Source organism: Dromiciops gliroides, chromosome 1 (genome assembly GCF_019393635.1).
Source record: "Dromiciops gliroides isolate mDroGli1 chromosome 1, mDroGli1.pri, whole genome shotgun sequence".
NCBI classification, from domain to species: Eukaryota; Metazoa; Chordata; class Mammalia; order Microbiotheria; family Microbiotheriidae; genus Dromiciops; species Dromiciops gliroides.
In genome coordinates this window covers 616914434-616929353 of record NC_057861.1, presented here as the reverse complement: position 1 = coordinate 616929353, position 14920 = coordinate 616914434, and the positions used below count along the sequence as shown (strand labels likewise).

At 37.8% G+C, this 14920-nt stretch overlaps 1 protein-coding gene across 2 annotated transcripts; it reads left to right on the top strand.

The window, feature by feature from the left end:
• The first annotated feature begins 6986 nt into the window (after nucleotides 1-6986).
• Nucleotides 6987-7971, top strand: LOC122734515 (olfactory receptor 13C7-like). 2 transcript variants are annotated; one of them, XM_043975394.1, is made up of 2 exons: nucleotides 6987-6995; nucleotides 7060-7971. In XM_043975394.1, the coding sequence occupies exons 1-2, from the start codon at nucleotides 6987-6989 to the stop codon at nucleotides 7969-7971; spliced, it is 921 nt and encodes a 306-aa protein (XP_043831329.1). The 2 variants fall into 2 exon arrangements, with proteins under 2 accessions (XP_043831329.1, XP_043831328.1); XM_043975393.1 differs by lacking the exon at nucleotides 6987-6995 and having other exon boundaries at nucleotides 7042-7971.
• The last annotated feature ends 6949 nt before the right edge of the window (nucleotides 7972-14920 follow it).

Sequence of the window (14920 nt, the reverse complement as noted above, 5' to 3'; positions counted from 1 at the left end):
AGAGAGTCCTAGGGGTTTTGGTTTGAGGGAGGGCAGGTTTTTCTCTGTCTCTGGTCTGCCTGTTCTCTGGTCTGCCTGTTCTCTGGTCTGAAGATAACCTCAAGCCAACTTGCTAGTTAATCAGCCAACAGAGTGCTGTGGTGGTTCTTAGCTTCAATGAGCCTGTGCCCCTCCCCCACATGGGCCTCACGCTGCTCAGGACTTCTTCCTGGTTCCCAACTGGGGTGGGAGAGCCGAATTCCTCCCTACCTCCTGCTGACACCCCTGCATTTCCCCCCACCCCAGCCAGCCGTTCAGTCCTCTCACCCAACAGCAAGCTAAGTTCCAGAAGACGCTGGTGCTACAACTGATTCAGAGGCTCAGGGGTTAAGTTCTTCTGGTGCAGCATGCCTGGGGTCTCTGTCAGCTCGATCGCAGGGTTGGACTTTACTCACAGCCGAGCATGGCCCCCTTTAATATGTCTATGGCTGGAAAATAATCTCAGCCCATATTTTTGTGGGGTTTTCTGCTCCAGGGGTTCTTTTGTTGCTATTTTGGGGGTAATTGTATCAGGAGCGCTGTGCGTTTAATGTCTTTCCTCTGCCATCTTGGCTCCACCCCCCTGGAACTCTAAATTTTATGAAAATGAATATTGAAAACTACCTTTACATATAACTGGAAAAAAATAAAATAAATATTTCTTACAAATAAAATAAAATAAAGCATCAATAAAACTCTAAAAAATAAAAGGAGGTAACTTTTTCCCCTGAGTGCCCTTGAATTAATGTGACAAAATATCTTAGACACTACCAACTTTCTATCTAACAGTTGCAATTTCCAATGGAAAAAAGCAACATAGGCACTGAGAAAAAAAAAGATCCAAATAAAAATCTTGAATATAATTAGGTACCTGAGACATTGTCCCTGAGGCTTTAAAAAACTACCTTCTGCAACTTTAGAACACTAAATTGTTCAGGGATTTTAAAAGTCCCTGAATAAAAGAGAAGTTATAAATAATAAGTAGTTTTAGAGGATAAATGATAGATAGTTATTTGAAAGTGAGGAAGGTAAGTTAAGAGTAACCTGAACTATTTTCAAAGATCACTTATTTCATAGTAATATATAAATTTGATTATTATGGCAAATGCCTATTCACTGGGACTTTTCATAATATAAATAATTTCTCTATTTAATTTCATATATATAAATAATTTTCTTTAATTTGTCTGAATAGCTAGGGAAAATTATTATCCCATAGCAATTATTGTCCTAGTAATGCATCCGATAGAAGTATTGTAATGCCATGGGTAGTATTTTCAACTTTTACTAAGTTTCACTTATCTGGAGCTTGGTTATTTCTAAGCTCAGTCTTATTTCTTGCAGACATCAGACCTGTGAGCTCATGGGCCTTGGGCTAATTGGTATAGCTATGTTATCTGACAGGATAATCCTTAGTAATTGTCTTCTCTTCTAGTTTATCAAGCAAAGTAGCTGTAATCACAAATAGAAGACATAGGTTCTTTCTGAATATGTAGTTCCTGGTCTCTTTTGACTTGGGAATCTGTCAAGGTAAGATACCTGAGGTCAGAGTATCTTACAGAGCATATCAATAATCATGCACTCATTTGTTCTTTTCTCTCTTCAAGCAGATGACTGAATGGGAGGAAAGGGAATAAATACAATAAACTAATAGGAGAAAATTATCAGTAGTATGCATTGCAAACCTAGAAATCTTATTTAGTTATGAATTCAGAAAGGACAATTTTCATCTATCACTTGGGTGAGTAAGACTGATTTCTCAAATGGAAGCAATTTTTATGCCTTCTTATTTGGATACTGTAATTTCATGCCTTATAGATTTTCTTATCCAAGCCCTTCATTTTACAGATGAGAAAACTGAGTCCCAAAAACGTGAAGTAATTTGCCCTAGGTCACTTAGCTGATTGGTGTCACTAATATCCAAGACTCTTCTAGCTTTTCTTTTCTTTTTTTTCTTTTTTTTTTTTGCGGGGCAATAGGGGTTAAGTGACTTGCCCAGGGTCACACAGCTAGTAAGTGTTAAGTGTCTGAGGCTGGATTTGAACTCAGGTACTCCTGAATCCAGGGCCAGCGCTTTAACCACTGCGCCATCTAGCTGCCCCTCTTCTAGCTTTTCTGACTCAATCCTATGCTCTACTCCACTATACCACATTGTCACATGACTCTCATTAGACCATGAGCTCTGTGAGGGCAAGGGTCATGCCATTCATCTTTGTTTTTCCCACATTTCTTAATACTGTCTTGCATTCTGATAGGCCCTGAATAAAAATTTGTTGAATGAATAAGTTAATGAATGGATGATAAAAAGGAATCCTTTTGGACTATAAATTCTCACTGAGGAACTAGATATATGTCCTTCCTCTGGCACTTATTACACATTCATAGACAGGTCATTTGTCTTTCCTAACTTATAAAAGTAAGTTCTTTATAAGCTATGAGGGACTATATAAATGTGAGCTATGTAAATGACTTATGAATGGGCTCAGTCCACTAAAGTATGCAATATGGTGAGATCAACATTGTGGATTTCAGCCCCACAAGACTCAAGAAACTCAGCAGCGGAGAAAAAATCTTTCTATTCCATGGTCACAGATTGCACTTTCAACTCTGACCTGCCATGTTGAAAATATGTACCAATGATTCTGAGGAAAATAATGTTTAAAGAAACAATACTTTTCAGTACTTGGACAACAGTCTATAAAAATTTATTAAATCCTCACTATATGCCAGTCACTGTGCTAAACCCAAGGGATATAAAGAAGACAAAAGAGAGTCTATGCTGTCAAGTTGCTTATATTCTAAAGCAGGAGATAACATGCAAACAATTATGTTTAAACAAGATATACATGGACTATACTGGAAATAATCAACAGAGGGGAAGCACTAATATTAAGGAATCATGAAAGGCTTTCCATAGATGGTAAGACTATAGCTGATGCTTGAAGGAAGTCAAGGGAGCCTGAAGGTATAGATGAAGAGGGAGAACATTCCAGGCATGAGAGACAGCTGTAAAAATATCCATGTTTGGGAGGGAGAATGTCTTAATCAAGGGTCAGCAATGAGAACAGTATTACTGGATTGCAGAGGATGGCAGTGGGTGATACAATGTTTAAGAAGACAGGAAAGGTATATATGGAGGTGGGGCAATAACAGTTGATGAAGGGTTTTGAATACCAAGGAAGGGATTTTATATTTAATTCTATATGTGGCAGGAAGGCGAACACCTTGCTTGCTTGCTTTAACAGTCTTTGTGCAGTCTTGAGAAGTGTCCTGTTCTTGGAGTCACAGGACCTCAGTTGTAATTCTGACTCTTACGTCTATGACCTCTGTGATCTTGGGAAAATCATTTAATTTCCTAGTGCCTGAGTTTATTCATCTGTAAAGCAGGGATTATATTTGTACTAAGTTTTGAGGAAATTATTTTACAAATTACTTAACTTCTCTGAACCTCAGTTTCCTCATCTATAAAAAGACAATATTACTTCTCTACTTATCTCACAGAGATCTCGTAAGGAATATACTGTGTAATGCGCTATATGAATTAGTTATTTTAGAAAGATGATAATGAATAAATTTCTTACTAGAAGTCATCAGAATTTGATTCAAAGATGTACCTTCTCAACAAATGAGAAGAAATGTACAGTTTAAGTGTTTTGGATACATAAAGATCTCCATGGAATCAGTGACAAAATAAAAAACCTCAGTATTCAAACCAAAAAGTAGAAATGTCAGCCTCAGAAATTATCACCCGATTGAACACTAGTTGCTTCTGGTCCCTATCTAATATCACATAGGGGATAAAAATATCCTTATGTTAAGTATTTTCCAATTTTCTCTACTGTTTCAAAAGATATTCACTGGTGTTTGTGGTCTACAGTTTTCTTTTGTTTCTACTTAAGATTTTAAACAGGGTGCAATGGTTAAACACTGACCAACGTTCTTTCCAAGTGCTTGCTAAAACAAAGAAATCCAAGTCTGCATTTCATAAGCTCATTTATTGCACGAGCTGGAGACCTTAGAGACTGGTAGATTCCAAGCCAACATGATTTCTGAGGATCAGTGATGAAGAATGCTCCCACCTGCAGACAGAGAGGTAATGGACTAAATATGTAGAAGGAGACACAGATTTGGGAGCATAACCAGTGTGGGAATTTATTTGCTTAATTGTTCATTTCCATTACAAAGCTTTTGTTTTTCTTATTCTTTTCCCTTTTTTCATTGTATGGGAGTAGGAAGGAGAAAAGCAATTCATTGACAAAATTGAACATTTAATAAAAACCTCCAAATCTTGACCCAAACTCCTCTTCTTATAGAGGACAAAACAGAGGTCCAAAGATTGAAGTGACTTTAATAAGAACACACAGCTACTAAGTAGGAGGGCTGAGACTTTATATCAGGGGATATTTGTGTTTGTTACTGAAAAGTTTCATTGATGACTACATTTATGATAACAAATCATATTTGCATAGTGTTATAAGGCTTACAAAGCTCCTTCCTCATAGAACCACATGAGATAGCTAGCAAAAAACCCATAATTGTCAATTTACAGATGAGGAAACTGAGGCTTAGGGAATTGAGATGATTTGCTTCTGATCATATAACTAGTGAGCTGGTGGAGAAAATTACTTGAACCTGGATCTTCCTACTGTAAGGCCTTGCCTTTTTTCACAACACTATACCATTTCTCATTCTTTCATCCAATGGTCATTGACCAAGGCACTAACTATGCTTGTAATCACTAAGGGTAGAAGGATAAATGAGACATGAGTCCAGATATTAAGTCACTTATATTTCTAGTATGTGAAAAGAAAAATGAATACAAAAAAGAAAAATGGAATATGGAACATATTATCATAAGGGAAAGATAAAAATTAAGTCCAATAACAGTTCAGAAGAAAGATATCTACTTCTGGATAAGTGGATCATAGAAGACATCATGAAGTAAGGAGCATCTGAATTGAAGCTTGAAATTTAGACGGCAAAGATGGTACAAGGGTTGTTGGAGGGAGGTGAAAGAATAACTGGAGGAGGAAGAGAAAGGGTGGAAAAAAACAGAGGCAGAAAGAAAGGCATAGAGTATGTTCACTGAAGCTCAAGATGATGAGTTGTGCTGTATTTTGGTTCGGCTAAAACTTCAGGCATATGAGATTGAGTAGTGGAGGGTGAAAGCAGAGACATGGGTTAAGGTCCGTGTTGTTGACAGTCATGAATATCTGACTTCAATCATGAAGCAGTGGCATGCCACTAAAGGAGAAGAAACATGGGGTAATGAATACTGCTGAACTTGTAGTCAAGAAGACCTGGGTTCAAATATTGGTTTGACACTTGTATGACCATGGGCAAGTCATTTCACTTCTCTGAACCTCAGTTTCATTATCTATTTTTTAATGGGAATAATAATACCTGTGGTGCTTATTCTACAATATTGCTGTGAGGTTCAAATTAGATATTGTATGTCAAGTTGTTTGCAAATTTTACAAATATTAGATATTAGAATATATTTTAACATAGATATTAGAATGAGGCCAGGGAGGTGGGAGCTTGGGAAAAGAAACGAATATGATTTCAAAATGGGAAATTCCCTAATTTAAAAGGTTGAGTCCAAAACAAAACCTGAGGGGGCAGCTAGGTGGCGCAGTGGATAGAGCACCGGCCCTGGATTCAGGAGGACCTGAGTTCAAATCCGGCCTCAGACACTTAACAATTACTAGCTGTGTGACCCTAGGCAAGTCACTTAACCCCAATTGCCTCACCAAAAAAAAAACAAAAACAAAAAAAAACCTGAGCTCTGACAGGTAAAGGATAGAATAGGGAATGAAGTTCATGTAAGATAGAAAGGCCAAAATCTGTGAATCAAGAGTTTTTCAGAACTAGTAACCAGGGTTGAATGATCAGTGCTTTGCTCTAATTTCTTGAAATTTATAGCATGCTGGAAGAACTCACATTACTTTAGTATATAAACAACTGAAATTCATATCTAGTGAGCTAGCTAATTATAAAAATTCATTAAAATTGAAAACTACCACATAATGATTTTTTTGTCTCCTTCCTTCCCCTCATCCCTCTGAGATGAGACAAAAGTAAGTTCCTCCCCAAACCTGCCCTGCTCCATGACTCAGTGATACCCTTTCAAGCAGTGTCTACCCATTGTCACATGGTCTCAACTTCCCCAAACAGACATGGTGTTCCAAGGTTTAAGGTCTTATCTACTTTCAAATGATTTTTTCCTTAAAAAGTTAATTAAATGGCATCATTCTCAATATTTGTCCCAGGTCTGTCTTATGGTGGTTGCCTTAGCCAATTATAGTTCTTTTCAATGCAATAATGTTGGAGGTGATGAAGACAACTCAATCATTGTTCCTCTTTTCTCATTACAGAAATAATGCTTGTTTTCATAGGGAGATAGAATTGTGTCAGTGATTCTCAACACTCACATGACAGGAATTATCAAATGGCATTCATGAAGAGACTGAGAAATTGAAGGATTCTGCTCCTGAATAATCTCATACATCTGCACAAGGCATCTACAGCAGAAAGGGACGCAAACATTCACAGGTGCCTGATATTAGTCAGGAATTTATAAAATCAGATTATAAAGGCTTAACCAAAAAAACCTTTTTTCCTTTTTTCTTACATAATGGACAGGGTAACAAATAGCACTGCCCCTCTCCATACCTAAGCAAGTAAACTATGAAATAGAGTGAAAAAACTTATTTTAATTGATCTTATTGTATTTCCTCCTTGGGTATTTGTGTTTCTTAATTTGCCCAGATCCATAGAAGTGGTAATATTTGTAACTAGGGAGGTGTTAACACAAGGATAACTTTGCAGTCCTGAGCTATACACTAAACCCTTACTTCAAGGACAGACATGCATCTGTATAGTTCAAGATGAGGCTACAAAATGTAATCAGCTCTAAGGCTATTTTGGACACCTCACCCACACCATAAAAAGTGATGTTTATGTGAATGTCCTGGGTCTTTTTCTGAGTTCTTAATGTTAAAATTAAAGAGAAATAAGAGAATGAATGGGGAAAATAAGACTGTTGTGCTGGAATTTATTCTGCTGGGGCTTTCTAAGCATCACAATTTTGAGATTGTTCTCTTTGTGTTATGCCTGGGGATATATTTGGTCATTTTAGTAGGAAACTCCTCTCTCATTTTATTGAGTATTCTGGATTCCAACCTTCACACCCCCATGTATTTCTTCCTTAGTAACCTCTCCTTCGTGGACATCGTTGGTACATCCTCTTTTGTACCTTTAATGTTGGTCAATTTCCTATCAGTCAGAAAAACCATATCTTTTTCTGGATGTGCATTACAAATGTATCTTACTCATGCCCTGGGAACAACAGAATGTGTGCTGCTGGCCATAATGGCTTATGACCGGTATGTGGCCATCTGCAATCCCCTGAGATATACAATCATCATGAATATGAGAGTCTGTGTGCAGTTGGCAGCCCTGAGCTGGATAGTTGGGAGTATAAATTCATTGCTTCAGACAATTCTTGCATTGAGGCTTTCCTTCTGTGGAAATAATATCATCGATCATTTTTTTTGTGAAATCTTGGCTGTCCTGAAACTGGCCTGTGTGGACATTTCCCTCAATGCTTTTGTCATGATGGTAGCAGTTGTGCTGGTCACACTGACTCCAGTGCTCCTCATTTTCATCTCCTATGTGTTCATCCTTGCCACCATTCTGAGACTCAACTCAGCTGAAGGGAGGAAAAAAGCCTTCTCCACCTGTTCAGCACATCTGACTGTGGTCATCATATTCTATGGCACCATTCTCTTCATGTACTCAAAACCCAAGGCCAAGGACCCAGATTCGGACAAATTGATTGCCTTATTCTATAGTGCAGTGACTTCCATGCTGAATCCTATTATCTACAGTCTAAGGAACAAGGAGGTAAAGGCAGCAGTGAGAAAGGTGATATTCTCCGGTAAAACATGAAGTATACACCACTGTTCTGTTTTACACTTCCAATACAAGAAGAGAGAATATACACTCAGAAATCACTGATATTATAATCAGTGTTGGTTATATAATATATATGTATATGCATATATATAATCCCTCCATCCATGTCCATTCCAGCCCCACCATGCTCTTTCACTCATCCTGTGTTATTCATTAAGTAAAATTCTTAGAATCTTTAGAAAGATTCTTGATAATATATAGCTAACTCATTGTGAGTTGGGATCTTTAATATTTTTATCCCCAGAACCTAGTAAGCCCTTTGGTACATGGCAGGTGCTTAATAAATGTTCACTGATTGATTGATTCTTTTCCACATTTTTCCCAAAGTCCAATACAGAATATTTTCACAATGAATTGAAAATTTTCCTCATATTCTTAATATCTTTAGAGTGTGTACCCATATATCCCTCACACTCTCCACCTATTGTCTTTAAACTTCAAAATATTCTGAGTTCTATACTTCTGCCACTGTAGGAGTTTTTCATTAAAAAAAAAAAAAGCCCCCTTGGGGCAACCAGGTGGCACAGTGGATAAAGCACCAGACCTGGATTCGGGAGGAGCAGAGTTCAAATCCGACCTCAGAAATTTGACACTAGCTGTGTGACCCTGGGCAAGTCACTTAGCCCTCATTGCCCCCACAAAAAATAAACAAGATAATGCCCCCTATTCCAGAAAAGAGGAGTACCTAGAAGTGATGCTCCACACTCCACATTTCTCTGCCTCCTTCCATACCATCTGGTATTTTCTTACTTTTTTATCACTGTGTATTTGTCTAGAAGGGCTCCTACTACCTGATGATCATCAATAAACTTGAAAAATATTTTGACACTGTTCTATATATCCTCAATCTGATGGAATGAAAAAGAAATGTTTGAAATGTCATTAGTCTGCAGGTTCTCAGATCTGCCTTTGATTTTCAACAAATCTGAACTAACTAAACATTTGAAGGTATGCAAGACTATTTTTCTACTATCCAAAGTCTGACAGAAAACATTTTAAAAGAATAAAGTCACTAAGCATTTTTCTGTAAGACCATGTCTTATGGATCATGTCTTCCTACATAACTGGGTGTTGCAGGATATCTTTGTTCCATGAAAATAGTTGATCTTTCTATTTTCAATACACAGAACTCTGTTGACTACATTACTGACTGTATGACTCTTCATGTTAGTAAACCCTTCAAGGAAATATCCTTTTCCCTATATTCAACATGAGTATATATGATTTAGAGGCACCATTTAAGAATACCAAGAAAATGGCTGGTTATACAAATACTTTGGCACAACTAAATATGTCCAAAGTAAAATTGAACTTGTATACACAACAATAAAGTCTCATATCAATATGAATTAGTAAAAACTGCCTTTAAATGCATTTTTTGCAGGACAATGAGGGTTAAATGACTTGCCCAGGGTCACACAGCTAGTGTCAAGTGTCTGAGACTGGATTTGAACTCAGGCCCTCCTGAATCCAAGGCCAGTGCTTTATCCACTGTGCCACCTAGCTGCCCTTTAAATGCATTTACAAAGAATTCAACAGATGCAATTCAACAAAAACTCAAATATTTACTAGGTTCTAGGCAATGTGTCAACCTCTGGAAATATAAAGATAGATATATCAGAGACCCTATTCTCAAGGAACCTGATGTATTGCATAGAGTCCTGACTGTGGAATCAGTCACAGTTCAAGCCAGTTCATTAGTTCAGGTTCTAAGAGGTAAACTAGATCAAATCATTTCACACTCTGAACTAATTGGACAACTATTTAATGCAGTAAATAGAATGCTGGACCTGGATTGAGGAAGATCTGAGTTCAAATGCCACATCAGATATTTCCTAGTTGTGTGACTCTGAGCAAGCCTATTTTTCAACCTTAATTTCCTCATTTGGAAAATGTGAATAATAATAGTACCTATCTCCCAGGATTGTTGTGAGGATAAAATGAGGAAATACTTTTAAAGTGCTGTGCAAAACTTAAAGTGCTCTACAAATGCTAGTTATCTATATTTTTAATGAAATCTAAATTCACAATGTTTCACTTTTCATAAGCATACTACCCATGCAAAGGTCATGGTTTATTTAAATATTCTCAATTTCATTTCAGGTTTCTATGAATGCCATGCTGTTATTATTCATTAAACCTGTGACATGTCTGGGCATAGACAGTGACAGTCTATATATGAATTCATTCATTTATTGATTCAAAAGTACTGCAATATTGTGGGGCAGCTAGGTGGCGTAGTGGATAAAGCACTGGCCTTGGATTCAGGAGTACTTGGAGTACCCAAGTTCAAATCCAGCCTCAGACACTTGACACTTAACTAGCTGTGTGACCCTGGGCAAGTCACTTAACCCTCATTGCCCTGCAAAAATTAAAAAAAAAAAGTACTGCAATGTTGAGGCAGACTTTGGCTAACTGAAAAAGCATGCATGAAATAGGGATTGACTGATATTCAGGAATTTGAAAACTCTCCATAAGGGGAAGATTCAAAGCCCATCAATATAAATGACCAAGACAACAAAATCTTATGAAGTTTTCCAAATTAGCACAGACCAAATTACCTTCCATTTATACTGTGTATTTATTTGTGTATACATAGTCTACTGCATGTTGTCTCTCCCAGTAGAACGTGAGCTCCTTAATAGCAAAGAGTATGTTTTTGCCTTTCTTTATGTATGGAGCAAACTGCCTCAGTTTACCCAAATAACTCAAGGAGACCACCAAGTCAAGCAGAGACAGATTTATTACATTCCCATAGGAATGGACAAGGTCAATACCTGAACCGCGCCAGCTAATACATGCCTTGACCTTATATAGGAATGTTGGTCAGAGGGGAAGTCCCCACGCACACTAGGTCGAGCTCACAATCTAACATCCAATCCTGTCTCACCCAGGGTGGGTGTTCAACTCGTGATCAATGTATGGAGACATGCATATGTGTTCCAGGAACAAGGGGGAAAAGGGGAGGGGGAACAAGGTCAAACCAAAGGAAGAGGAAACAGGGGAGTAACAGTCAGATGTTTCAGATCTCACAGTTCCCACTGACTCTCCTCTCCAGGCCCCTGTCTCTAAAGATATTCAACCTGAATAACAGGAAGAGTCACTCAGGTGCTTCAGCATTGTTCTGTAGTCATGTTAATTCTAGAAGGATGACAGGGTTAAAATTTATCTTTGGCTATGTTGGGAAGTCAAAGAAATAGAATAAAGAATAAAAGAATAACACATTGTTGGGACCCTAGGGTCAAGGGGATTCTGCTCTGAGAAAAAGAGACATGTCACTTAACATCTGGTCTCAACTTAATTGCTGCATCCTGTGCTGAGCCCCGTCTTTTCTTCTTGAGTCCCGAGTATTGAATTGGTGGGCAAACTCCCTGACCCACTGACTGGGGTTCTGACACATGATGGATTGCAGACAAAACTAATATGTAGCTGACAAGTGGGGAGACTGAGCAGAAGTAAAAATACTGTTAATTGGCAATAAAACTTAAAGGAGACAGTGAGAATTTGATAAGCAATAAACTTCTAAACTAACTATACTGGGGCAGGGCTGGGTACCTTCCAGACCCCATCCTCAGAGTTTAATCTGACTCAAATCCATAATCATACATTTATATCCTCAAGATTTAACACAGTTCTCGGCATATTTAATTACTCAATAAATGTTTGTTGACTAATATCTGCTCTGAGAGCACAAAGCAGAAGAATGTCAGCCCTCTTCCATGTACATCACTAAAAATCTCATTATCCTGCTAGTCTTGGAAATGGTTTGAAGGTAAAAGTAAAGAATTACTCTTTTTAGAAACTACTCTCTCTTCCCCCTTTCCCTACTGTGGATATTACAAGCCAAATCCAGCCATAGATTTTCTCCTCCCACTAGGTAGTTTATGTTGCCTTGTCATTGTCCTCAATTTCAACCCATCAGAAAGCTTTCTCCATACATGCTTGCTATCAGGGGTGAAGGAGTTAGTGAGGAATCAATGACTTGTAAAGGCAGCCTTGTCCCAAATAGAAAAATAACATTCTGAATCATTTTAGTCTAGGTCAAAGGAAAAACCCTGGTGTCATTTAATTCTATCTTTTGGGAAGTTTTATAAAACAATATAAATGATATTAATAAATCAAATAAATAAAGTCTGATACTTTTGAACAAGGGCTTAAACCTTTCTGTATCTCTACCTCTGTATCAAATCTTTCCTGTATCTCTATAGGCTATTACCAAACACTTTCTCCCTATTACATCCCCACCATTTGCAAGGAAATAAACAGTTAAAAATAAATATCGTATCTTCCTTTACATCTGATAAGCCCATTCTGATACTAATTCAAACAGCCAGTAAACAACTTTAAAGAAAAGAAAACAGGGGCAGAGCCAAGATGGCTGAGAGAAGCCAGGAAATTGCCTGAACTATCCTGAGTTTCCCTCAGAAACAACATTAAATCATGCCTCTAAATGGATTCTGGAGCTACAAAACCTACAAAAAGACAGAGAAAAACAATTTTCCACCTTGATATAATTTAAAAGATTTCAGGAAAGGTCTGTCTCACTTGGATGAAAGGGGAATACAGTGTAGCTCAGTCCAGCTTGAAGGGTATCTGGGCAAGTCAGCAGGAGGCTCTGAGCCACAGCACAGATCAGCAGCTGAGACCCCTGCATCCTGGTTCATCAGGCTGATAGTGCAGCAGGCTAGTTATGAGACTGACCCCCCTCCCCCCATCCCCACCTGAGAGGACAAACTCCCAGCTAGAGAACCACCCACAAGATAGGTACAATTAGGTCAAGCCATTCCAGTACAGAGAGCAAGCCCAGAGAAGTGAGGATTCCTCTAGTCCCAGAGACCTCAGAGCAGAAAGCCAGTTATCAGACCCCTGGCTCCCAGCACAAGAAGACTGCAACAGTGACCCCTGTGAACTAGAAATAGAGCTGAACTTTAAAAATCACAAAATAGGCTAAAATATGAGTTAAGAAACAGAAAATAAACTCTTAACATACAGAGTTCCTATGATGAAAGGAAAGACCAAAACACAAACTCAGATGAGGACAACACTTCAAAATGCCTACATATGAAGCCTCAAAGGTGAAGACAAATTGGTCTCAAGACCAAAAAGCCTTCTTGGAAGAGCTGAAAAAACAATTTGACAAATCAAATAAGAGAAAATAGAAGAAAAAATGGGAAACAAAATTAGAGAAATGAGAGTTATGTAAGAAAATTATGAAAAAAAGAGTCAACAGTTTGGAAAAGGAAGTATAAAAATTGAACGAAGAGGGGCAGCTAGGTGGCACAGTCGATAAAGCACTGGCCTTGGAATGAGAGGATCTGAGTTTAAATCTGGCCTCAGATACTACTTGACACTTACTAGCTGTGTGACCCTGAGCAAGTCACTTAACCCTCATTGCCCTGCTCCTCCCCACCCCCCTGCAAAAAAAAATTAATGAAGAAAACAATTATTTAAAAAATACAATTAGCCAAATGGGCAGGAAATCCACTGAAGAAAACAAGTCCTTAAAAAGTAGAATTGGACAAAGGTAAAAAGAGGTACAAAAGCTTACTGAAGAAAACAATGCCTTAATAATTAGAATTGGATAGGTGGAAGCTAATGACTATAAGACACCAGGAATCAATCAAACAGAATCAAAAGAATAAAAAAAAATAGAAGAAAATGTGAAATACCTCATCAGAAAGACAACTGACATAGAAAACGAGTCCAGGAGAGATAATTGGACTACCTGAAAGCCACGATCAAAAAGAGTCTAGAAACCATATTCCAGGAAAATATCAAGAAGAGCTGCCTTGATGTTGTTGAATCATAAAATAGTCATTGAAAGAATCCACCAATCACCTCCTGAAAGAGACCCCAAAAGGAAAAGTCCAAGGAATATTGTAGCCAACTTCCAGAATTATCAGGTAAAGGAGAAAATACTGCAAGCAGTCAGAAAAAAAAATTAAATATCATGGAGCCACAGTAAGGATTACAAAGGACCTGGCAGCTTCAATATTAAAGGATCAGAGGGCTTTGATGTTATGTTACAGAAAACAAAGGAGCTCGGATTGCAACTAAGAATCATCTACCCAGCAAAATGGAGCATTATCTTTCAGGAAAAAAGATAGACATTCAGTGAAATTGGGTATTTTAAAACTTTCCTGATGAAAAGACCAGAACTGAACAGAAAATTCCACCTTCAAATATAAGATGCAAGAATAGTATAAAAAGGTAAACTGAAACAAAAAAAAACCAAGTTATTCTATAAGGGTAAACATCCCTACATGGGAAGATAATACTTGTAACTCTTCAGAACTGTATCTCTATTTGGGTAGATAGAAGGAATATACATTGAGGGTATAGGTATAAATTGACTTTGACCTGAAGATATTAAAAGTAAGGGGTAGAAAAAAAGGATTATATGTGGAAAAGAGGAAAGGGGAGATGGAATGGGTTAAATTGTATCACATGAAGAGGCACAAAAGACCTATTACTATAGAGGGGAGGTAGGGAGGGGTGAACCTTGTTTCAACATTACTCTCATCAGATGTGGCTCAAAGAGGGAATAACATACACATTCATTTAGATTTTAAAAATTGTCTTTACCCTATAGGGAAGTAGAAGAGTAACAGGGGGAAAGGGAGGTGTTGATAGAAGGGAGGGCAGAAATAGGAGAAGAAAGGGGAAATAAAAGGTAAGGGTGCTGATAAAAGGCAGGGTAGATTGAGGGAGACATTGGTCAGAAGCAGAATGCTGGGGAGGAGGAACAGAGTGAAAGGAGAAAGAAAAGGATAAACAAAGGGGAAAATAGGATGGAGTGAAATACACAGTTATTAATCCTAATTGTGAATGTGAATGGGATGAACTCTCCCATAAAATGGAAGGGAATAGCAGAGTGATTTAAAAAACAGAATACTACAATATGCTGTTTACAAGAAACATG